Below are 26,993 nucleotides of genomic sequence, written 5' to 3' on the forward strand. Positions count from 1 at the left end.
CAACTAGTACACCCCCCTTCAACCTAACAAAAATATTCTGTACAAACATTCTTGTTAAAATTAAGTGTGACACTAAAATCCATTTGCCCTTTTCAGTGCAAAATATTTTAATCAATATCCAAATATCTGAACCATATGAACATTTATATGCATTGTTGTGACTATATAAGTCCAGTGCTATGCGAAAAGCTGATTCTTGCACCATCCCTCTTCTACTTCTGCACCTATCTTGTTTATCCATCCTCATCATTTGCCCTTAACCAGTGTTTTCAGGCATATTCACCTTTCCAGCCTCATGATATGTTCCTTATCCCAAACTTAACACCTGATTTCTTCTTTCAGACACTAAACCATCAACCCTTCTCTTCACACATGGGTTCAGTTCATGCCCAATCCTCAATCCTCCTTTCCCATCATGAGTACACAGTGTGAAGCCCCTTTCCAGTGCCCCCCATCGTGACATTGCTGGAATATTGCAGAAAGCGACGTAAAACCATACTCACTCTATAGTCCTCGCTCACTGTTTTCTGTGTCTAACTCTCAATACTCTTCCTCACACAGTCTTTACCATTCCATCTCCACCCTTCATTCAATGCTCCCCACCAACCATTTTCCCAATTTGTCAACTCACCAGTCTGTCTTTGGGTTTTGCCTGTAGAGGTGCTGTGGACTGTGCAGAGGCTTCTTCAAATGATTGTACAGATTTTAGTTCCGCTGCCTCCAGATCACCTGGCTACAATCAAAAGAGACACACTCAAAACATAGCCTGACTCAAGTGAGTTTAACACCACTGGTGGTCTCCAAAATGTGATTTGCCATAAAAAACAATGAAAGTCCTTTACAAAACCTGATGTTATTTACTTTAAAAACATGAAAAGTCTACATTAACATCAAAACACTGTTAGTAACTAGCTCATTCAAAATGATTATGTCTATTCATATTTTCATAAATCTATCATGATTCCACATTTTCTTAACCATCCAACCATAGCAATTGCTTTTTTAATCTTTCTGCATGAATGTATTGTCGGGCACATGCTTTTCATGTTCACAGAGTCAACGCCCTTGCAAACTCAAATTTTGGCTCCGAAACGTCTATAACAAGAAACATGCAAACAATCCTAATAATTCTTTCCCCTGCCCTAATCATTTCTTCCACAGTGACTGTCACTGAAGCTTTCCATGTCATATCATAGACAAGGCTATTAGTTTTGTTGCATTGATCATAACTGGGAGAAAATCTTGCCCAGGACTGGCACCAGTGACTGGGGAAGTGAGCTGCCTATCAGCACACATGTTGACAGGTCATTGCAGTTGTATCATTCCAGCAAATTGGCTAAATTTCCCCAAATGTCAGACGGGGATTGACAGAAGGTCAATTACTGACTTTTATGCTTTTACCATTCAGATGATGTGTAAGACATTTGGAAACTACAGATTTCATCATGCTGGGATTTTGATGGCCAAATCAACTGCCTGTAAATAAAATCTTACAGGGAGTTATGTTTGAGCTTGGTATGTTTATTTTAGTAAGTTTGAGTCACAGTGTTCATATTCTTCTTCCTGTGATTAATCATAACAGACTAGTGCAAGGTGGGGTAGCCTAGTAGTTAAAACTGTTGCTCATCACGCCCAAGACTTGAGTTCAGTTCCCCACATGAGTACAATGTGTAAAGCCCATTTCTGGTGTCTTTCACCATGATAATGCTGAAATATTGCTGAAATCAGCATAAAACAAAAGTCACTCACTACAGAAGGTGTCATGAAGGTGTGTCCATCATAGATCACTTCAAGTTTTCCTCCAACAAATAGCTAACACTGACAATGTTAACTGACTACCTTCACTTCTTCCAGTGCAAAAGTGAGTATTGTTTTACACCAGTTTTAGCAATATTCCAGATTATTTAAATGGATCATTGAAAATCAGTGATGACACCAGGTGTTTGCCCAAACAGTAAGCATGCCCTGCACTACCTGTAGTATCTGCCCATCCCACCTTACATACAAGACGTGAGTGTTGCTTTATATATTTGGGAGTCACACTCAGTGACACTATATAGCTGATATGATCTTAAACTAAAGAAATGAGTTAGAGGCTTGTCTGCCTTGTAGATTTTGTTGCTGTAAAACACATCATGCATTAAAACGTGTGAATTGACAATGAATAGTTTGTTCGAGACTGTAATATTAGTATCATTATGTATCAGTGTTAAAATCCATCTACAATATTGAACAGCTCAAAAGGTCTATTAGTACAAGAAAATGAGAAAAACTTTCGTCAAAGCATTAAAGATAAAACTGCAAAATATGATATATGAAGAAATGGATGTTAGCAAATGCTTGATCAACATATATCCCCTGATCACCAAGCTGTGCAGTCTAACATGGACCATTCTCTTACTAGCATCAAACCACCCAAAACCAACAACACCATACATGAACATTTTACCATGGTGAATAAAGGCATAAGGTTATCTCACGGGGACATTTTCATAAAAATGAGATTTTTTGAAACCATATTCTTACATGAATAAGAACTTTGATGTCCTTTGAATGAACATTTTCCTTTATCACACTACATAGTCTGAGAGACGAAATGCGAAGCATGACATGATATATGACTGTTGAAGGACGAGGACGTAATGACATTTTCAAGAATTCAAAAGACTATCTTTTACCAGAGTACAACATATGAAATATTATGTTCAAATTGCATGCCACATTCTCATTATGTGGATGAGAATTGATACAGATTTATGTTATTCACTAGCTAAGATGTTCATGCACTCAAATTATGCTTTCAAAAGTCATTAATAGTCTATTAACATGTTCCTTTACACTATTCCTTAATGAAAGTAGCACTGGGTAGCTGTTAATACAATGCATATACAATGAGGTCCAAAATGCCCTTTCACAAGTCTACATGAAATCAATATAAGTATGTGCAGTATGGTCCCATACAGCCTTCTACAAGTCCCTACTGAGAAAAATGCTCTGTGTAAAGTCTGTATGTAGAATATGGTTCTATATACTCTCCAACAAATCCCAACAGAACGTAATACTCTGTTTAAAGTCAGTGTGTGGAATATGGTCTCATACAGCCTTCTACAAGTCTCTACAGAGAGTAATGCTCTGTGTAAAATCAGTATGTACAATATGGTTCTATATACTCTCCAAAAAATCCCAACAGAACGTTATACTCTGTTTAAAGTCAGAGTGTGGAATATGGTCCTGCATACCCTTTTAAACGAGTGAGTGAGTTTAGTTTTACGCCACATTCAACAATATTCGATCTATATGGCGGCGGTCTGCAAAGTTTGGACCAGACAATCCAGGGATCAACAACATGAGCATTGATCTGTGCATTTGGGAACCGATGACGTGTCAACCAAGTCAGAGAGCCTGACCACCCGATCCCGTTAGTCGCCTCTTACGACAAGCATAGTCGCCTTTTATGGCAAGCATGGGTTGCTGAAGGTCTATTCTACCCCAGGACCTTCATGGGTCCATACCCTTTTAAAAGTTTTTACCGAAAGTAATACTCTCTGTAAAGTCAATGTGTGGAATATGGTCCCTTAAAGCCTTATACAAGTCTCTACAGAGAGTAATGCTCTGTGTAATGTCAGTGTGTTGAATATGGTCCCATTTACCCTTTTACAAGTCCCTACAGAAAGTGTGACTACGTGAAGTCAGTGTGTGGAATATGGTTCTATATACCATTCTACAAGTCCCTGCATAAAGTAATGCTCTGTATAAAGTCAGTGTGTGGAATGTGGTCCTACATACCCTTTCACAAGTTCCTACAGAAAGTTATGCTCTGTGCAAAGTCAGCACGTGGAATATGGTCCCATATACCCCTCTACAAGTCCAGTGAATGAAGAACCGGCTGTGTCTAGACCTCTTTATGCGAAATATTATCAACTGTCTCTAGTTTCCCCTCATGTATGCATAAAAACCCAAAATGTTGCTAAACAGTAATAATTGGTATTCAGATATGAGCTATATATTCCAGATTTACAAAGCAGGTGGGCAGAAAGACTGGAGCCAGACACTACTTTCCTCTGATACTACTTTCCCTAAATGACAGCATCACTACCCTCACTGAACACCTCTAAAATATTTGTTTGACAAATAAGGCTTTGATTTTCTATAACAAAAAAAGTAGGGCAGGCATACTGACAGTCCTGCTCTACACAGAAGTTTAATAAAGGTTGCAGTGCTTTCACCGTTGGCAGACCAGCAACCAGTATGGTAATAAACACAGAAGAAAAGATCACCAATGAAACCTGTCTTTCCTCTACAAAGGTTTATCCACTTTAGAAGCAACTGCAGGCATAAGACCCTCTCAGCCACACCAACAAGTAAGGGATATTGGGAACCCCTTGTCCCGGAAACAACAAGGGGACAAGCCCTTGAGAGTTAGCTTACTGTCATCAACTATTGAAAGACCACCATTTAATTGCTTCCTCAACTTGATGAGAGTTTAGGTGAGTAATTAACTTGACTTCACTACACTCTCTGAAATAGTCATACAATGCAACACATGTAAGAAGTTGGGAAAGCTTAGGTAATCATTCTGTTGCTAGGTTCAGATTCTCAGTCGGGAGACCCAGAGATTCATTTGGTGGAACTCCTGCCTGAATTTGATTGCCTTTTTGTACCAAAGTATACAAGCGTCAAACCCCTCTTTGAAGATGGATCTCTAACTGATCTTTAGACAATTCACTATCTGCTGCACTAAAGTAGCAGGTAGGAGGAGTAAGATTACTGCACTTACACACATACGTGTGTATGTGTCTAGCTGCTTGTCCTGGCCTTTCTGTATGACCCTGGGATCGAACTGTACCATTCTTCCACTCTCCAGACTTATGCTCTAGCTGTCAGACACTGAGGCAGTAATCAGAGGACATGCTCAGAATGCAATCTATTCCACATGTTCAGATACATTCTTACTTGTGAAGAATGAGGCACAACATATACAAAAATATTTTTCAATAGTCTTCACAGCCTAGTTCACTAATGCTTCACTGGACCAGATGTGGCAGGTGCTGAATATTAATTAATTCATCAAAAAAGTCTGTAGATGTCATTTTTGCCCACACTGAAACCTGCATTATGAGGCACTCACAACAGCAGAAATTTAAAACACATACTAGTACACCAAATAATGGCCTGACATTCACCTTCATAATGAAAGGTTAAACTTATTCCAATGATTAAAGACAAAACATGCTCCTATGATAAAAGCTAAAATGCAACAGAAATGTTAGCAGCTAAATGAAGTACAACTCAAACAGAGTAGTAGGGACTTGTACAAGAGTATAGAGGCTGTAGGTTATCTGGAGCACCCTGTGTGATATTACCTTGGTAGCTGTAGTGATTTTCTCCACAACCTGGAACAGGTGGTTTCAGCCCTATTGCACACATTCATATACATCAAGACAAATTTATCTGTTATATAGAAGTAAACTCACAGAGTCAGTATTGGATTCTGCGAGACTGACAAAATGGCTGCAGAAGTAGGAATGTTTTCAAAAGCAGGATGAGAAACGGATTTGTGTCAGAAATGATATCATGTGACCAATCTTGAGAAAACATTGAATAATAATTCTGGCCTCTGTAGATTCCATAACAATGATTTTTTGTGTCTAATGACAGCTGAAGTGATGCATCCAGCATTTTACAAAACTGGGCCAATTGGAGCACTGATTTGAGAAGGTGGGCCTAAGCCTACGTGAACAAGGGCCAAAGTTATTTGTGATTCTTATCAAGTTTACAAACAGTATCTGAACACCCTAAGAAAGGCAGTCATCTGCTCATGTTCATTCTGATCATGTCTATAAAAAACAAAAAAGCAACTGGAACGTTTGACTTTGACCATAGATACCTCACAAAATTGTGATGATTAGCAAGGATTCAAGATACATTTCACTGTCTATAAATGACATGAGAATTACTGAAGTGATGTTCATTTCAGTCTTTTGTTTGAAACATATCTTATGGAAGGTCAACAAAATGTGCCAACTCTACTCAGTGTGAAATCTGGTGCACTGACGTTTCAATTTATGAAAGCAATGACACAACCTTTTATATCCCACAATGCTACAGCCTAAATCCACCCCTGCAGCAATATTCATATGGATTCTAAAATCAAAAACAATGAAATTCTGCAGTTACAAAAATGAAAGTTTAATAACTGTATGAAGTGAGAACATTGTTCGATATAAAAAGCTCTGAGTACTTACACAAGCAGAATCTGAAAGACTTTGGACAACAAATGTAACAGGAGAGGTTGCATTGCGAATAATCTCCACAGCCTCATCATGTGTTGCATCCCGAACATCAACACCATTCACCTGAGAAGAAAACATTCATATGAGTGAGTGAGTGAGTGAGTGTGTGAGTTTACTTTTACACCACACTCAACAATATACCACCTATATGGCGGCGGTCTGTAAATGATCAAGTTTGGACAAGACAATCAAGTGATCAACTGCATGAGCATTGATCTGTGCAAATGGGAACAGATGACATGAGTCAACCAAATCAGCGAGTCTGACCACCCAATCCCATTAGTTGCTTCTTACAACAAGTACAGTCGCCTTTTATGGCAAGCATGGGTTGGTGAAGACCTATTCTACCCCCGACCTTCATGGGTCTCATATGATGATTCTAAGACAGCTAGTTGGACTACAGTGAGATCCTTGGAACAGAGTAATGTCCTTGATGGGAATGATACTTGGAAGTCTTGAAGTCACTTGCCCTGTGGAAAGTGACTTTCAAAAAAAATTTGAAATTTGAACCCCTGACCATTGTGACAAATCAAACCTGACAAGCCAAGGTTTTAATCAAAAAACTAAGTATCAACAGTAAATCATTTACAATCACCCAAAGGAATGCATCATGTTGTATAAGTCTTGATATGCCAGTGAGCCCTCATGACTGCAAGTATGTACGTACCTCAAGAATGCGATCCCCTGTTTTGAGAGTACCATTCCTGCCTGCAGGACTGTTCTCCACGACATGTTTGATGAAGATTCCTGTGATGGTGTGTTCCTCTGAGACGTGAAACAAGTCCACACGGCCCCCTGGGAAATACTCACAACATTTAATAGTTATGTAAACACTAAACACACACACTGAAGAACAGACAACGCTTCATCAGAATCTGCTACAACACAAACTGTAGATTTGTTAAACCTTTCCAACATAACATTCATATTATGTTAGAACACATTTGACACCTGAAGTTGTTAAATTCCATATCAGAGGTGAATGACAAGCAAACCAATCCCAAAAGATAAGAAAAATCCAATGGTTAACGACAGGAAGACCACCTACATGAAGAAAGAGTGATTCAAAATAAATAAAAAAATAAATGTAACGATGTTAATATGAGTCAGAACTGAAACTCAATACAAAAGCTCTTGTAAAGGTGGCTACACCATTTTGAAGTTAGAACCTGAAATATCAGTTTTTAATTACTCAGTATATTTTTCCAAATTCAAAAGATATGGAGAATCTCCTTTCCCACTAAAACTTTTGTTTTGTGTTTGTAAGCTATGTTGTAAAATGATAGCTACTGTCATCCAATTTTCATTGACACCATCACAGCTTAATGGAGGCAATGACAATCTGAGCACAGACTGTCTTTATAAAGTAGGAAGCTTATATATTTTACAGTGGTTACTTCTGAATAATCTGACACATCTTGATTAGATTTAGAACATACAATAAGAAGCTAAAACCAAATACCATTTTTTTCTTTTTACCTGTTTTGAGGTTTCTTAAACTGTCTAATTATTGACAAGGCACACATATGTAGTCTCTGTATTGACTATGTCGTTGTATGTTGTTATCTAAATGCTGACACTGTTGTCTCAAGAATGAAGATCCCACTGACATAAGCACAACCGTGTGCTGGCAATAAGATGTCTGTGGTCTATGCTGAGTCTATGCTAGGTCTATGCCAGATATCGACAGTGGTAGACGCCTCCACATCCTTTAGGACAGTGCCCTGATTGTAAATGCTTCCAACTGATGCTGATGACAGGAGCATGTTGATGGACAATCCTGAAGGGACTGGCAGCACCAAAGGTGGAACTGTCCTCATTTGAGGGTTTGTGCCCCAGAGAATAAAGTACAAAATTGTGCTCATGATCAGTGGTAAGATTTTCTGATGTGACAAGATCTTTCTGCAACCCATTCCAAGGCCTTCTTGCCGAGGTATTGATTAAACGTCCTCCAAACCTCGGTGATATAACATGATTCTTTAGAATAATCAAAGTCAGCACTTTTACTTCAACCAAACCCACCACTAAAGACTTTACACTAATCTTGGTGCACACATTATTGAAGCAAAGGAGATATGAATATCCCCTTTTCCTAATGACTAAACAATAGATAGCAAACTCTTCTCATTGTGTTCACATCAAGGCCAAATGATGATGGGTGTGGTTATCAATTAGCAATTTACTTCAGAGGAGTTTTCCTGACTCAATAGCTCGTTGAGATACACTGATGGATCAAGGCTGCTGGTTACAGAAGATCAAGATAACTGGAACTGCTGGTTTTATATATGTATCATGGATTTATTAACTGGGTCATTGGCAAGCACATCCATAGGACAACTACAGCATTGATCAGTGTCTACATGACATCGCGTTCATGATGCTCAAGTACACCTGTGATTATATCTCATATTCACTGAGGGAGTCAATGGTGTTTCTTATACTGGAGTCAGAAATATACCAGTAATATCACAACCGCTAATAAGTATATTGTCTGTACTGTATGTTGTGTATGACTGCGACCAGCAATATTCCAGGCACTTGACGGCAGAATGTCAATAATCAGACCTGACCCAGACAAACCAGTTATGGATGAGCAGCTTCCTAAACAATCAGGGGAAGATGACACAGAATGGACAGGTCACAAGCCGTGCCATCTGATCTATTTAGTCACCTTGTATGACTAGCATGATCTGGGTACCCATCCACAAAACGTTTGCAGTGCTATGACATTTGAAAGCCTATGGTACACTAGGTACGACATTGTGAAGCTGCAATGTTAATACTGCTTTATGGGTTGGGACCCAGATCTACTTAAGTCAACTTGTATGACAAGCATGGATTGCTTGGAACCTGGTCTAATAAAAAATCCCCATATATGTAATTTGGCCCAGGCTATGCAGTGGTTGATTTAATGAACAACCATACTTGATGACATCAAGTCATATGTGACACTATAAATCTAATCCTCCTCCAAAACGTCTCTCCTGGCATGTGTGCACCACAGCAGAGACCTCAAAGCATCACTTCAATAATTCTGCCAGATGAAAACACTCACTGAATACAATCTACAGTCTGACACTAACAGGACTGGAGATGGTGAGTCGGGTATTAACAAGGATTTCAAGCTTGTTTCAGTAACATCAAAGTGAGTCAGGTGGATGGCGGGCAGGATGGCCTGATTTGTCACCACTATATTTTGACCAAATTGACAAAAACAACCCTGTACTGGGCTGTTTCAGATGAAGAATCACAACTAACGCAACTCAGGGATACCAGGTAACAGCCATGGGCCAGTAAATGTTGGGGGGATACAACTGTGAGGAGTTTCAGTCTTCAAGGCTATCAGGACTCTTTCCTCTCTAGTTGACTTGAGATTTTTTAGTATCTGATCCATCTACTACTGTATGATCCAGAACCAAGACTTTCAAAGCTCTCTTGGTGCCAAAAGAGTCGCAAGTCAATGCTTGGCACTTATGACTGTTTTAGCTCTAAGAGAAAATCTAGGTCCAGGGATTCATTCTCACACTCGTAACAATTGAAAAATGAATGCAAAATATAGACAATGCATTGCCAAAGATGCAGAAAATTCAATAATATCTAACAGGATGGATCCTACATTATGTAATTTACACTTAAACATATCATCTGTTCATCATAATTTTAAAAAAAAATATTTAAAATTCAAATTATTCATCGTCTAGTGTTCCCTTAAACTGGAAGAATTGTTTCAGAGGAAGATTCCATATCTATTATTAAATGCTGGAAAATGTTCAGTTTTATGTTAGATGTCACTGAGTACTGTATTCTGTTCTCGACATTTACATGGGAAATTTAACAAAAAAAATTCACCTGGAACCACACTATTCCAGATTTGAGTTCCCAGGATGTCTGCAATATATACTGTCCCACTGGTGCCATTGTACAAAGCGATCTTAACTCAAGGGTGACTGTAACTCCCATACTGTAACATGGACTTAAGATAGTCTTAGCGCTAAGGTGGTAAACAGGTAAACATGAATGTATTTTGTGCCTTGGGAGTACTTCAGTATGGAGGGACTTGAGGTCAAGTCTACATGGGGACAACCATCCTATTCTGTAGGAGGACAGTGTGACACATCTGCACATACATTTATCACTGGTGGGGATGTGCCATAGCAGTAGGCAATACGCTAGTCATTGAAGGGTTTCATTCCATCATGCAAACTCGTTGACTGGAACATGATTACCTCCACTTTAAGGGAACAAAATGAAGTTGATTTGGTGAAAGGACTGATTAATAGAAGTGAAAACAAGATCCTGGGTTTGGGATACACTGTTGCTAGTATGTTGTCCGCATTGAAGGACAGGATGGAGGAATAGTTTAAGACACCTTGGAATTGACACCAATACTTAGGGAATGAAGACTGTGGGTGTTGTTCAGTGCTGGGACCCGTGTACTTGTTCTTTTTGGGGGTTGGGTGTACAGTGTACTTTTAGAGATTCTATGGTTGTATTTGTCATAAACCTGTATGCAAGAATTGATAAATCAACTACTAAGTCAACTTTCACTGACACCTCAAAAATATAAACATCGAAATATTTTGCAATTAAACACAAAATGGAAAGTTGACAATAAGACGAGATTGTCTCAATAAACTGACAAATCTTTCTTCCACTAAGTAGGAGAATGAGGCGTTTTTTAACATGATATCAACCTACAGCAGCAATCATGAAAAACAAACACAACCAAACTCGTTATAGTAAGACAGTGATCATATTGATAACATAATTCTGAATTCCATTCACCTAACTTACTAAATGTGTTGAAAGGTCATAAAGAATCTACTTGAGCAGGTGTTTGAGCTCTTTCCAGACACAACCAATACCACAAAATCGAGTCAAGAAATAACTGATTCTTTCATATTCAAAAAGTTACTCTGCCAGGTCATGGCAGTACATAGAAATACAAAAGAATTTGATGATCTTTAACAACTTTTGTTTAGTACATATCCCTAGCCATGCTACAGCGAGGAATAGTAATGTAACAACTTCAAATTCTTATCTGTTCCATGAATACACTAAACCTTTATGGGCAATAGCATCCTTTCCACTTGCAATGACATTTATTGATACCAAGTCATGTAATATTCACCAAGTAAATGGGTATCACACAACATAGCAACAAAGAAGTTATTATCGAAATTCAAGATTTCATTTTCTTAATATTTCCAAATGCCTATGAAAGACTTAACATCTATTCTACACCGAGATCAAGCCACTAGTAATTAGAGTGTAATGTGTTGACACTGGTTAGAAACATAACAGTTCAAATTTGTATGTTGCGAACACAGATCATCAGTTCCAATGCAATGAGACAAACTGCCATACACACTTCCTTTCCGAGTTCTAACACATACACCAGGAATATCACGCTCAACAAGAAGACACTTACCGCTTTAATACACATCAATATTTATGACTTCTTGATCTTCTTTTACTTCAGATGAAATTTTAAAAAATACTAAAAACTTGGAAATCCATCAATTTTTAGACAAATTCATCTTAATAATAAGCTCACTTCAAACATGCAAGCTCATCAGAATATATATTGCTCAGATAAATGTAGTATAAAAAGGATTTGCTTATTTATTCAAGAGAACATTTCATCCAGTTTGGCTCAAGTGTCTGTATCAACATGACATACAAACAAGATCTGTGATTGAGTGATGGGGTAAGTGAGAGGAGGGAGTCGCATATCACACACATAAGCTCAATCTACAACCGAGGAGACACAAGTTGGGACACGTCAGATATAAGTACCAGCTAACATACCATCTTCACCTCCATTATTTGGGTCGGCAGAATGTTCATTTCGGTACCATTTGTCTAATGTGTCAAATAAAGTATGGTAAAATTAGTTGTACATTGTCATGTGGAAAACAGTTTCATAAAGCAGACGCTGTTGCATCCAGTAGTCATAAACTTGTTACTATCCTCAGCAGACATAGAATTGTTACTATGCTGACAAGTTGTTTACAAAAACTTTCATCCAAATTTTTCGTCATTTCATATTAAGGTAGATCTGATACTTCTTACTGGATATGAAAGAGTCTGCAACTTGTATGTACTATACCTTCAATAGAAGAAACAGGGACATGGAATAATATTGTAGAACTGACAACTGGAAACAACAGTTATAATATCTTGTGATAAAGACAAAAAATGATAAGGAAATACAGAACAAGTTGTCAAATCAAGACAAACAAATTAAGACTTCAAGGAAAATTACCAAAACACAGTGCTACAATCCAAATCATCTAGCTGATGCAGCATAAGCAACATTCCACACAACTGCTTCTACTCACCAACAATACTGATGCCAAGACTTCTGCCAGGTTCCCGGACAAGTTCAACAGTGCGGGCTGGTCCCCATGCGTGGTTCCCGGCTGCAGGTGACCCATCAGATGCCAGGGACTTCTGTCGGGGTGACATCTGCTGGACCGTAGAGAGTTGGACTGGGACGACCTCGGCAGGAGAGGCTGGGGTGGGAGATGGAGAAGATGGCGGGCTGACCGCTGATAGGGTCCTCCTAGGTGAAGATGATAATGTTGCACTGAAGAACAAGAATATCTTTACTCTGAAACCGTTTCCTAATTCAGTTTGTCTCAGATCTGCTTTGTGCACCAAAGGTACTTCTGTTCTGGTCAAGACTATAGGTAGACAAGAAAGCAGACTTGGACACAATCTACCTGACAAACGGATGACAGTGCTTGTGAAAAAACATCAATTTAACAAACATTTTTGCATCACTTAATTGCAAAACTGTTTTTTTTTAATTACAATATTGACAAACAAATTTAAATTAACTACTGCTAGTATTTTACATGCCCAGCCTTAAATAAATTACTGAAGATTTTTTAAGGTCAGTGAGTATAGCTGACCAAAACCGAAAAACAATTCAATAATATTTCCAGAAAGCTCCAATTCTAATCCATATGCGATAGAAATATTGCCTGACACATTTCAAATGTGAAATATTTCATCTCCATTAATGACCAACCATGACATCTTTTTATGTCAGTGTATGAAACTGCTCCACAAATTATATTTTATGACTTAAATGACTGAACTATGAATTATTCATTAAGGTCAACTGAGCATTCACTGTGTAATAACCGAACTGCTCATCTTGCACAATTCCAGTTCACATGCACAACAAGTTCATAATGTGCAACATTGCAGGTTCAAGCAGCAAAAGTAATTGATCTGGACACAGCTTCTTGTATAAAATGCAACATAGCTCTGCCCACAGTAAAATGTTGTAATGAGATCAATATCAAATTTTCTCATGGCTTTCATGAACTTTATTTCTTGAAGGAAATTACTGCACTGGGAACAAAATCAAACAAACCAGGTCTCTGCTGGAAACATGATGAAGACATTTCCATTTTTCTGCATCGTTAGTTCAATTGAGCACACAACCTTCAAATTTGAATGATTTTACCTTCGGGAATAGGAATCAAAAGTTTTTCTTCACCCTTGTGTAGTTACAATTAACTACTGACTTGCATGCCTGACAACACTGCCACTTTCAACATACATTTTTCCAGGCTAAGATTTCCGGAAAATGATTCTAATGATTCAACAATGTCAAGTTCCCCTCAAACGTGGATTGCAAACGACAAGATCACATACAAGAATTCACAACTGTGAACACATATGCAAAAATTTATAGAATAAATGCAAAATTCAAACTGTTAAATTCATGATGCATTGCTTTCTTTCCTGAAAACAGGAAAACTTCAAAATGACAAGAAATGATAACCAATTCCAGCAAGCAGTATTTATAGCCATCGTACAAAAGTAAACCAGTTGCTTTCAACTGTCTCATTCAGACACAAAACCAACAAACAGGCAAGAAGTGATGTAAGAACTGAAATGTTGAAGTGTTCAGATTGCCTGTCTGACAGAGCAGTCATGCTGTACAGTAAAGGATCAGAGCTAGATGGACAGAAAGGAACAGACGTACAGAAGTACGGAACCTGTTCATACGTCTTGCGTCGCTGACACGTTTCTCCAGAAGCTGCCGCCTGCAAGTGGACAACTTCTTTAACACTACCATGCACTACTGTCCTCACTACTTATCAACAGACCATTCAAGCATGCAGCTGTCACTACACTGTCAGCAGCTAAGCCATACATTCTAAGTCTTTGGTTTACATGGAACAATAATCATTAAATTACACTGAAAATACATTTTCAGCATGCAGTTTATGCACTTCAGTGGAAATCTATTTGAATATTTCAATATTTTAAACATTGATTATATCTAGTTTTGGAAAGTATTAAATTCCTGAGTTTAATCTGTCATTCTTGTCTTCACAAAAATGTAATAGTGCATCCCTCAAACTGCTGTTAAATACTTAAGTATTCATAGTTTCTGCTGCGATAATACAGACAAATTAGTGATTCTGAGAATGTTTGTAATTGTTAAAATGCAATGGTTTGAAAAATAATTCCTTCTTGTTGAAAGAAACACATTTTCCCAACTTTAACATTTCTAACTTGTCAGTTATTTATTATTGATGCATAGATCTAATGAATAAATGGAGATTTGGTTGAAAGCCATGTTATTTACATTAGATACAGCTGCTGGGTTCTACAAACAGTAAATTTTACTGTTAAGTCCTGTTTAAAGCCACTGATATACTATGATATCCTATGATATACTGTGCTATACTAAGTGATGAAAATGTTCATTAGATGCCAAGATATTAATGAAATGATCCTATTTTTCTCTACTGAATAAAGTAAAGCATATTGTTGAGGTAACCAGGCAAGTCACTATTTACTGTTATTGCTTGGACCTATTATAACCTACAATCTGAATGGGGCTTTTTATCAGTAGTATACAAGAACTTTGATGACACATTTGGAAACGAATTTTTATTTCTTCTGAGTGGTATATTACGACTTTAATTACACATCTAGCCACAACCACCAGCCAAACTTAATATACACAACAGCCTGTTCATCCACTGGGATACATAAAAAACGTCTGCATCCAGTCTTTTGTGTGATGGATGTACACCAGAAATAAATGCTTGTGTATCCAGAGAGGCTCAGGGTGTAGTGATTGTTAATCCAGACTATTATATCATGGCCCTTGCGTGTAATGAATGGTCAGTCCCATCCCTAGGAAGTCGAGGATCAACAGAGGCACATAAAATACATGCCACCACATCACCTGACTGAATGTGATTATTATCTATTTTCTTTCTCAAGTCTGGCGAGAATTTATCTTTGTCCTCAAGGTGATCCTGTTTGGAACACTGTACAGGTTAAAAAAGAAGAAGAAAAAATATAAAACCATCTTTGATTGAAAGTATGCTTGTCCCAAATCCCTTACCATGTTTTTGCATACTTTCATAAAGTATACCAGACTGGTTTTTTTGTCAAGAATGTTAACTTTACTTAATGTTTTTAATTGACAAACACCTCAGTGAACTTTTCTCTTATTTTTTCATTGAGCCATATTACAGAATTACAGTGACTGATAAGTAAGTTACAGAAAACCTGTACTGACAAAGTTAAGAGAAAGGCATCCACAGTTCAAGAATACAGTTTGCACCATGTCCTGAATACCTAACTGAGGACTTTCAGAGCAGAATGTGCAGTCTACCATTTGGGCTGGTCAAGTTCCTGACATACGAAGGTCAGATGTTAGTAACATACTTGAAGAACATTTGCTGCCTAAATGTTGTGCTTTCAATACAAGGGACCAGATGCAAGGTACATTGTTTTGACTGAGCTGAGAATGCATTACCTTGGCGATGGCATACTGGGCTTATGAGAAGGGCTGCACTCAAGGCTGCGATTGGTCAGAGTTTCCTGGTAAGCTGCGACATCAGCACTTGGGATATAGGTGAAACTGAAATAGAGAGGGACACATTAGCTGTGGCATCAGCAGAAGATTCAAACCCCTCCAACAAGCTGCAGTGATAACACTTGAGGGAAGAACGATGCCGTAAAAGCTTGAATGGTCCAGTGGTTTGGGGTTTTGAGAGAATTCAGAGGTTGGACAAAGTTCAAATCCAGGGCAAAAGATAATGCAAGCACAAAAATTAACATATTTATACAACACCATTATGGCAAAGCCATCAACAGATTTTCTACTACAGCAGAATGGTGGTGGCATCTTGCTAACCATTTGGTGTTATCATTTGGTGGAAATAAGCATGTAACGTTTTTAGCTCAAAAGCTCAATGGTTTCTAACCATAATTATGCCAAAATGGAATACATTTGAGTAAATATTGCAGCATGATGTAAAAGGTCAAAATCAAGGTCAGACACACCCTCTCCGTCACTTTAAAACATACCAAATTTCAAACCAGCTGAACTTTGCCTTTAGAGAGCCTTCTCTATGTAATGCTACGTGAATGAATCAGTGCGTGTCATGATAACAGGAAGAAAGTACATGAAGCCTTAGCTCCACTTGTCCAGTAGTTTCTATAGGGAAGATGTTTACAGAGGCTGACTCTGATGTGGTTGTCAATGGCAGACACCAGACAAACAGGCCATGACATTTGTTCAACTGACATTTTAACCAAAGCTAAAAACTAAAAGGTACAATATACCTGAAAATATATCAATGGAAACATATTGAATCATTGTAGTGCATCATCATCACCAGAGATGGCTATCACAGATATAAAGTGAGCTTCTGTACCTAAACCACCATAAGTCAGCATTGATTTCTGCTTCCAGGGTAAACTGACATACTACACTGATCCAAATCTCTGACAGTCCCACTATATCTTTTCAGGGAATGATGTCTGTCTATTTAAGTTCTCAGTTAGACACAGCCAAACAAATTCATACATCAAAATAATGTATCGGCAAACAACCTTCATCAAGATTTCTGTTCAAAATAGTGACATAAGTCATTAATGACTTCAACGTCTAACTATGATCAGGAAATTTGTTAGTCTCGGTGAAATTAATACCAAGTTGTTGTCAATACTTACATGATTACACTGTATCATGAATAACTATTACATAGATGTTATAAATAGCAAATATGATTATATATTTCATCTCAAATTACAGACAGATGGAATTACACTTGGCCTTTGTTTTGCAAATGTATTAATATGGTTTGGTTGTTTCATATACATTTTTGGTTCAGCTACATTCATGAAACTACAGGAGCAATAGCTCTGGGAACAGCACTGATGTTGATTATGAAATGGACAAAGCATGTTTGATATACAAAGGACTGATTTAAAAGGCAGGTGCACTATTTCTGCCGATCATTTGAATACCCAGACAGGCAACTGCCTTACTGATATATTCCAGCCATTAATCTGTCATCCCCCACATGCCAGAGCTGCTAGACCTTGTGACTGATTGTAAGCATACAAACTCATTACATACAGAATTCATCAATATTTCATAAACCTTTTCTCCACTTAAACAATGTATTTCCCTTTGAATTCCTGAAAGAGGTCATAGGTATCAAACAGGCTTGCTATCTCCATTCTATTAGGACCATTCTGAATGTTTGCTAACATAGTGCAGCACATAAATCACCCACCATGTTGAATTGAGTTTGAATTAACTTCGCTTTCAACTGAAACATAACTTCAGTTAGCTTTATGCATGAGAAATCCCAAATTGTGGGTCCCCTCAAATTTGTGTAATCTAGCATGGGTATATGGTACTGACAAAACTAAGGATCATTATTGTGGATCAGAATTAAAACCTGCAAAACCTGGTTCTGCCAAGGGAAGCAACTCTACATGACAAGACTCTCATTTTGAGTTACTCATGCCTTTAACAGGCTATCTTCACAGAAGCTGATGATATATCTTTTAGAGGCAGCTGAGGAAATGAGTTGTGAAGACAGAGTTGACTAAGTTGCTGCATTCTTTCACAGCAGAAATTTGTACTGTGCTGCTAATTACTTGATAAATCAGGTACTAGCGTCTGTACTTTACACATATTAAGGGGAGCAGTTGGAGTGTGTCACATGAAGTATGAGTGAGTGAGTGGGGACTAATTCAAAAAGTATTTCAGCATTTCATGGTGTGTAATTTCAGAAGAAAAACTGAAACTGGTGCAAGTGTAAAACAATTATCATGTAATTTCACTAACATTGTGAATCTGATATACAATCTGATATACATTTAAATCCCATGATTATTAGATTTGGGCAAGACCAAAGGGAATGCCTGTACCTTAAGTACAAGTTTTCATCTTAAGCCTTAATTACAGATGTTCCTAATATGAACTACAAGGGAGCTGAGCCGACAAATGCACAGTTACAACTTACAGCTGTACGAGCAGGTAGCATTGGACGACTGTCCAGTTTACTGAGCAATCGTATTTATCCTAATTCCACATTTCCACTGAAATCACCCAGATTGATTTTTAAAATCTGTACACAATGTTGCTTCATACACAGAAGTCTCTATCACCATATGCTGACCTGAATGCAAGGTGTTTAGACTCTGAGGGTTTGACAGTAGTTATATATTTTGAAATTAGGTCAATGCCACGTAAGTAAAGTGGGTTGAATACAAAACTTTGACAAATCCACTGAAACATCCAGCCAGAAATATGTACCTGGTGGAATGATAATGAGCACCTTACTGGACGTACGGGATGTATACTCCCCAGGAAGCTGAGAATGAAATATATATGCTACTATAGTTTCATCAGGTAACCAGTGCATAGAGTCCACACTGAGAGAAGGTTGTTGCCAAGGTTTTCTAATGAAGATTCAGAAATGCAATCATAAAATTCTGTCCGTGCTTCAGTTACACCATGAGACATTGACCTTGGTCTGTTCCAGTCTGGAAGGTGGTGTTTGCACTATGATAAGCATACCCATGTCAATATCGTTGTGCAAATATATCCTATCTCTTGGTTCAAATCTGATGCACAGGTCTACCATAGCATCAAGATCACTAGCACAAAAGTTTGGGGAACTTTGTGAATAGTATATGCTGCTTTTAGCAATATTACAGCAAAATTAAGTTTGGGATATGAGAAGAAATGAGTTTCACACGCAACACTCATCATGGTGGTAGGTGTGGGGTGGGGGGGTCAAACCCAGGTCTATGGTGCAACAAGTGAATATTTTAACTACGAGGGTACGCCTTTTACCCCTCCCATATCAAGGAAACACTTATAACTACTGCTGAAAAGACATAAAAGAACACCGGACTTCCTTTAATCTGTCCTGCCATTACATTATAAAGATAAAATGAAAGGCGCAGGTGTGTTTGTTCTAAGTTTGTTCAGTAACAAACTAAATGGAGCAGTCATGAGTGAACTCTAACATCAGCTGCACATGGAATAGTAATTGCTCCATCAAACAACTAAACCACATTAAAACTTACACTGTATCAAAACACAATGCCTATACAACTCAAATACGGTCACTTTAAATGATCTTAAAGGCTACGAGATACGATCAACTGACAATTTAAACCTACAATATTTTAAGCAATCGTGAAATATTATGACCATTAATTTTCCTCGAAGATGGAAAAAATTAAAATAACAAAATGTAACGAGGACAGACTAACAGGTAGTATTATGGCATATATCTATGAAACTGTTCATACAGTAACATAAATGTCCCAAATCCTTTTCACTGTCCTTATAACATATTAACAGAGCAATCTAAATGCTTAAGAATGAGAATGTGTAGTAATTTCTACAAAAGTGGCATTATCCCATCCCGTCTGATCCTATCCTTGAAACTATTTCTGTACGATCAACCCAAACAAAATAACAAAATAATCATGCACTGCAACAAACTGCTCTCGTGATCAATGCAATTCAGACAGACATCTTGTATTTTAACTTATACATGAAGACAAGTCTCACCTCAACTCAAGAAATAGGAAAGTGTATTCAGTCAGCTAATCCGCAAGCACAGCGCCGATTTGCTAATCCCTATGGTGCACAGAAACAGAGTGGCTTGCCGTGTCAACGCGCCATTATCTCTCGGTATCAGCTGTGTCAGGGAAAACATCCACAATCCACTGCATACCAAAATTAACAGTTTTCTTGCATAATCAGCCCTTTGGAGATGGCAGTGGACTGATTTTTCCTTGTGCTGGAAGGAAATGAAGTGAAGACTCTTCTGGGGCAATGGATCTACTCCATGATAGGGGCAGCTAGCCACTGTGGGAAGCGTGAATGGTGTCTAATTCTACAAGAGGAAAATCAATGCTACTGCTCCTACATCATGTGGCCAACCTGAAGAATTCAGCAGGCAGGCGGTGCCGTTCTCCTAATTTACCAATACTGGAAATACAGGACTGCTACAGAGCAGTGCCATGCAAGCTTCATTCCTGGCATAGATGATAAATGGGGATAATGGCATACATCGGTCCTATATCCAAGCCAGACGATAATGACCTTTGATAACATGCTCCCTCATAAACACTGTATAAACTTGATAAAACAATTTATCAATGGGAATATGTTTTTTTCACTCTTGTTTTGGTAAATGACCGCATATGTTTACGTGAGGTAAGTACATGGGCAGTCTGATGGAATGAGTGAATGAGTGGTACTGAGTCATGTCACACCTGTCTGGTCCGGCAGGCAATTATGGATAGATTGTCTGGCATGGTCAGTTTGGCCTTAGGACATCTTGAGCCAACATGGCATATACAAGAATGGGTGAGTATAGTGAACACCACTTTGTGCCACTCCATATTATGGTGGGGGACACCAGAAATGGGCATCACACAGTATAACCATACTGGGCATTGAACCGGAGTCTTTGGTGTGATGCCTGAATGCATTAACCACTGGGCTACCTCAGCAATCCTAAAACCACTTTTAAAATACTCCAACGGTATATTAAAGTACAAAGATGGGCTCCGGTACATACATAATCATAGATACAAACATAGATGTGACTTCTGATAAGCAAAAAGGCTGTGACCACGAGGCTAAAAACCGGACTTCTCTTTCTTTAAATGCATATATTTTTGTTGTTAATCTTTCCATTACCCTGTCATACATTTTTGAAACTCTCATAGTGCTAAAACAGTTATACGTTAATGTTAAGGTGTGACACCTGCAACTATCTTTAGTGCTAAGAGAGCTTTGAAAATCTAGGCCCTGGTCTCTGGCCATATTTTACATAACAAGCTGCTCTTGGCACTGAACACTTCTTTGGTGATACTATTGGCAATGGGACCCGGGGCTATATCTCCATTTGTCCTGGTCTGACATTTATAGGCAGCTTGAGGCAGTTTCAGGGTAAGACCTTTGCCAATGGTGCTGCCAGAAGATGTAGTTGCTGCACACAAAACCACCAGATCTGTGAATACACATTGACTATTGAACTGTGGCAGTAGGGTGAGCTATGAATGATTCAGGAACATGCTATCAGAGAAATTGTCTAGGGAAATGGAAATACCTTTTAGATAATAATTATCTGGCAAACAGACGTTTAAGGAATGATCTTGATGAAGGAAGTAAATGGGAAAAAAGACCTATGTTATTTAATATGAATCACTCTATGACATATTGATGACCAAATATAGCCATGATGATAGGTTTCTGTTCAAACCATTTGGGTAGCCATCCTTTATTCCAAGTACCACATCTCTTTTAAAGTAATGTGAAGATATTTAAATAAATGAATATATGTAAATATATTATGCATAAATTGTATCTCCCTGAAGTGTCAGCAGCTCTGCTGATGTAACACAAATTCCTGAAAAGGCTTTAAAGTATTATTCTTTAAGTTTTTTGCAACATCACACAAGCAGGCTATGGTTTGGTTGTCAACATGGTCACATGGTGCTACGAATTCCATGCTGTTGCTAGAATACTGCAAATATAGGAAGAAAGTTAAAAGGGATTAACTGTGTAATGTATCATGTTTGTGTATTCTAATTGTCCACTGAATTGCATTAATGGTTTGGGGAGAAATTGAAAATGTGACATACTGATGTATGGCCTTTCACTAAAGTTACTAGGGCGTTGAACAAAAGGTCACAATGTTCATGTTAGAAACCAAGTTTTCAAACTTGCCAAACAAAATCTATTACCATTCATGATAAACAGCCACAAATATGTTAAGACCAATCCAAGACTCCCTGTCAAGTATCCCCAAACCAGTGCTCCCTGTTAATACCCACCCTTCAGAGTCATCCCTCTTCACCAAAACCCTCCACAAGTATTTGAGTACTTGCTCATTGGGTGACCATCAGCTCATCCAAGACACCATTACCTCCACTGACCTACAGCTAATTTTTCTAATGGACTCCCTAACCAAGGTCAGCAAGACCGCAGAGGAAAACCCAAACATCTCTCCCTGGAAGCTCATCTTCCCGGCTCTGCTTAAACCAGCCAGATTAGAACATTCTACTGATTCCGCTCGGGCAAATAAAAGCCCAGCGTTGGATATTGACTGGGAGTGTTTGAGACTTTGGAGGCAGTCTGTGCCTTGGGTCATGGGAACAACGATGATGGACAGATGAGGGGAAGTTGTATCCCTATCAGGCCATGTCTGTAGGGGAACTGGAACAGTTTCTCTTATCTAGCCTTTGATTTCCTTGATCATCTGGGTGGGTTTTATTTTACTGTCCCTCCGCTCATGACCATCACAATGGAATCAGAATATGGTTTTGGCTAAGAAATCATTAACCATGAAAGTGAGAAAGACTGAATATCTGCTTGGACTGATTATGTTCCCTAAATCAACTGACAACGCAAATTCATCAACCAAAGATTTGAAAATGTTACACCTAAATGATCATCTGGCCTGGCTGGTAGACATATATAGATATATACTTTCTAAACTTTACATTATTTGTAGCCAACCAAGCAATTTATATAAAGAAGAACAAAAAGTAATTGGACAATTTCAAAAAACTCTCCCTGACATTAAAAACTGTTCTCATTCTACCAAATTCTTGAATTATAAAGCTGACACTTGTGAGAATCGTCCTGAATAGAAATGATAGAATACAAGAAACAACATATCACTCCAAAACAACAACTTGATTATAATCATGAAGAAGTCATTTGCAAACAAAAATATCATCCATGTATCAATCCAAATCTGATCTATCTATTTCCATTCCCAGTTTTTAACTGACAGAATAATCAGATAATGTCCTGTAAGATGGACAAAAGCTGTGGTATTTCTAGAAATTCTACCAGAAATCAAAATCAATCCAATCTTTGCATTTCTGCATGGTATCTGCCATCCAACTAAAGTGATGACTTGTTTTCAGCAGGATCTTGCTGTGATGTTGATTGCACAGCTTCCTTCAGGAAGATAATTATCAATGAAATGTCTTCATTCCGAGATTTCCTTCTCAGTATAACCATTATCTGGTTGTAAAAACTTTCAAACTATTATTCATCTGGAACAGTCGACCGTCATTTCCTAAACACTGTTTCCTGAACTGATCTAGTCACTATCATCTATTAATTATTTCACCAATGTCACAAAATAGTTACAGTTCAATGACACAACAGTTTAAATGCCTTTCAAATCTATCCACTCAGCAATCAACAAGACATCTGAACTTACTGCCTACAAACTCTTCAAATCTCACCTCACCAAACAAGCCACTGCTCAGTGAACATACTGCCTATCACCAAACAAACAGCCAGGCTGAACAGTCGACCCTATGTCAACACTCACTAAACAGGTCACCATTCATCAAACCAGTCAACCCTTACCAAACTTGCCACCTCATCATCCTTCTCCAAACAAGCCGCCCTTCATCATCCCTCTCCAAACAAGCCATCTCATCGCCATTCTCCAAACAGACCATCTTCATCACCCACTCCAAACAAACCCCTTCATCACCTCTTTCCAAACAAGCCACCCTCTTCAACCCTCTCCAAACCAGTCATTGCCCTTCACCAACATGCCACCCTCATCACCCTTCTCCAAACAAGCCACCCTCACCAGCCCTCTCCAATCAAGTCACCCTCATCACCCTCTTCAATCAAGCTACCTTCATCACCATTCTCCAAACAAGTCACCCTGATCACTGTTCTACAAAAAAGTCACCCTCATCACCCTTCTTGAAACAAGCCAATTTCACCATCCCTTTCCAAACAAGCCACCTTCAATCTAAACAAGCCATTTTCATTGTCTCTTTGAAAACATCCTACCCTTAGTTGTCCAGCGCTCAAACAAACACTTCAATGTTTTAATAAATTTTGCAGGAGAACATAAATAGATTCCAATAACTTCCTACCCCAGGAAGACTTCTCAATAGCAAATTTTGTGAAACCAATCATTCTAATATTTCACATGAGACCCAAAATAGAATCCCCATCTACCACCCCACCTGTGTCCCCCCCACTAAGTGACATTAGTCGTTTACTGCTTGTCTGAAACATGGATCCAGATATACACCACCAAGTCAGTGTCCCGACAACCTGATAGATTTTTCGCGGAAACTTCCCAGTGTTCATAGCATTTTGACCAGACTGACGGACAAGCACTTAAATTAAATTGTCGGCAGGTTGATGCCAATATCGTTGGTATTGATTTTTTCCTTCACTGAGTGTGCATACTAAGAGTAGGTGATGGTAAGGTCATCTAGCCACCAGTTATCTCCCTTGCAACACAACTCTGATAGAAACCACCAACCATGTTGTGATTTTATGTCACCAAAACAGACTGAGAACAGATCATTTTATCATCTGTCAAAATTTATAACATGTTCAAGAAATGTGTAAGAAAAAACAGTTTTGCCTGGCGTTGTGTAGGAGAAAAAGAATATGCTTGATGTCTTGAAAGATTGTGTTGTATGAAAAGATAAATGCATGATCCTACCTTGATCTACCTATCTATCTATCTATCTATCTATCTATCTATCTATCTATCTATCTATGTCAATGTCTATGTCTATGTCAATTAGAGTTAGTCACTACAGCTACCTGGATTAATTTCGTCCTGTGTGAACTGAATGAAATCAGTGAGGTGTCTCAAATAGACTGGGGATGTTGACCGGGCAAGTTGATGAGTATTCAGTCAATCACACTCAAGGACCAGACTTATTCACATCTTATTATACTCCACTTACATAACGTCATACAATAATGTTATGACAACAGATGTTACATTCGTGTGCATGCGTGCGTGTGTGCTTCCGTACACAAAGATGCCAACCTCAACGTTCAAAAATAGTAGTTTGACCAAAAAATTAGTAGTTAACTAAATAGACAAAATCATGATGGATTCTGAGAAAACATTAATGATATTACGGTCACATGGTTAAATGTGTCAAATCAGAACTAAATGTGTCAAATCACAAAGGTATTGAAATCTGCTTCTCCCAAATTATGTTTGTTACTTGCCATCATTCCAGTTCAAATAAGTCATTAAATATGATGAATGGAAGGTACGTGAAGTCCGTAAATGTATTTCATCATTGAAAATATATGTTTTTGTTTATATGTATCTGAATTTTAAAGCATTTTATTCGAATTTCTAGTGGCATCATATTGGAGAAGTTTGAAGTTAAATTCGTAGCAACTATGATAAAATTGTAGAGGCTGGTATCTCTGTGTGTGTTTGAGTGTGTGTGAAAGAGAGAAAGGTGGAGAAGGACCAGGCCCACATCTCTATATCTGCATCTGTGGCATTGTTTAACATGCATACTTTACTCAGACACAGTACACTGACACTTTGGTATCATAGTGGAGAATCAAATCACTGTTCTACTTTCTGAGAAATTAATAGCCACTCAATAGTAACTATCAGGTATGTAGAAAATGTTGAGCCTTTTTCCAGCTGTCATCTCAATCATTTGATTTCCCAAATGTATGTATTTCCATCTTGCTGTAAATGTTGAAAGACAACACTGAAGCAAAAATGGAAAAAATTCTGATTGGTTGAAATGGTGAGCAAATGATTGTTATTTTTATGTCCAGTGGTTACAGTATAGACAAAGATCAATCCCACAAAAAATCAGCCATAAAAATCCTGACATGACAGATTTACTGAAGATATAAGAGAGAATTGACAGGTCCTTCACTTCTTTGGGTGGTACTGTACCAAAAGATATGCTATATTATGACAAGCATTAGGTGAGTGAGTTTAGTTGAAGTCCACTCTCAGAAAAATGTTTCAGCAACATTTCATCAAAATCATGACGGGCAACACCAGAAATGGGTTTCACACATTGTTCCCATGTTGGAAATCAAACCTGGGTCATAAGCATGACGATCAAATGCTTCAACCACTAGGCTACCCACTACTGTGCAAGCATCAGGTACCAGGAACCATTTCTGCTACAGCATTCCTTTCAGGTTTCAGCATAGCATATCCCATAAAGTCATGAACTTTTAAACATACAACAATCTGGCAATGAACAATTTCAAGAAGCTGTGACCTACCTAATGGATCTATTTAGAAGTGATGCCCTACGAAGGATGGCCCTGGCTTGAGCATTGGTGATACGCCGCATGCTTTCGTTGTTGACGAGAACCACATAGTCCCCCACTGCAAGGCGGCCATCTTTAGCCAAAGCGCCACCTTCAGCGATGGTTTTGATAACACAACCATTGATACCCCGGTCCACTGCATCAACAGTCATGCCTGCAAGAATGCACAGATTGTCAGAAAAAGGTAACAAGATGCTGTTTTTTCTGGATGAATACTTAGTGAAAGAATGTTCAATGTTGTTAGATATGAGAGGGATAACCTG

At 38.3% G+C, this 26,993-nt stretch overlaps 1 protein-coding gene across 1 annotated transcript in view; it reads right to left on the reverse strand.

Annotated features, from left to right (window-relative positions):
* LOC137291809 (multiple PDZ domain protein-like) overlaps window positions 1–26,993 on the reverse strand; it is a 256,863-nt gene that overhangs the window by 36,423 nt on the left and 193,447 nt on the right. The window contains exons 21-27 of the mRNA XM_067823344.1: window positions 26,683–26,884; window positions 16,099–16,203; window positions 12,638–12,885; window positions 6,961–7,088; window positions 6,246–6,356; window positions 5,364–5,393; window positions 632–733 (exon numbers count right to left, since the gene is read on the reverse strand). Coding sequence (XP_067679445.1) covers window positions 632–733; window positions 5,364–5,393; window positions 6,246–6,356; window positions 6,961–7,088; window positions 12,638–12,885; window positions 16,099–16,203; window positions 26,683–26,884 — 926 coding nt within the window. The remainder of the gene's footprint in view (window positions 1–631; window positions 734–5,363; window positions 5,394–6,245; window positions 6,357–6,960; window positions 7,089–12,637; window positions 12,886–16,098; window positions 16,204–26,682; window positions 26,885–26,993) is intronic.

Source organism: Haliotis asinina, chromosome 7 (genome assembly GCF_037392515.1).
Source record: "Haliotis asinina isolate JCU_RB_2024 chromosome 7, JCU_Hal_asi_v2, whole genome shotgun sequence".
Taxonomy (NCBI): Eukaryota; Metazoa; Mollusca; class Gastropoda; order Lepetellida; family Haliotidae; genus Haliotis; species Haliotis asinina.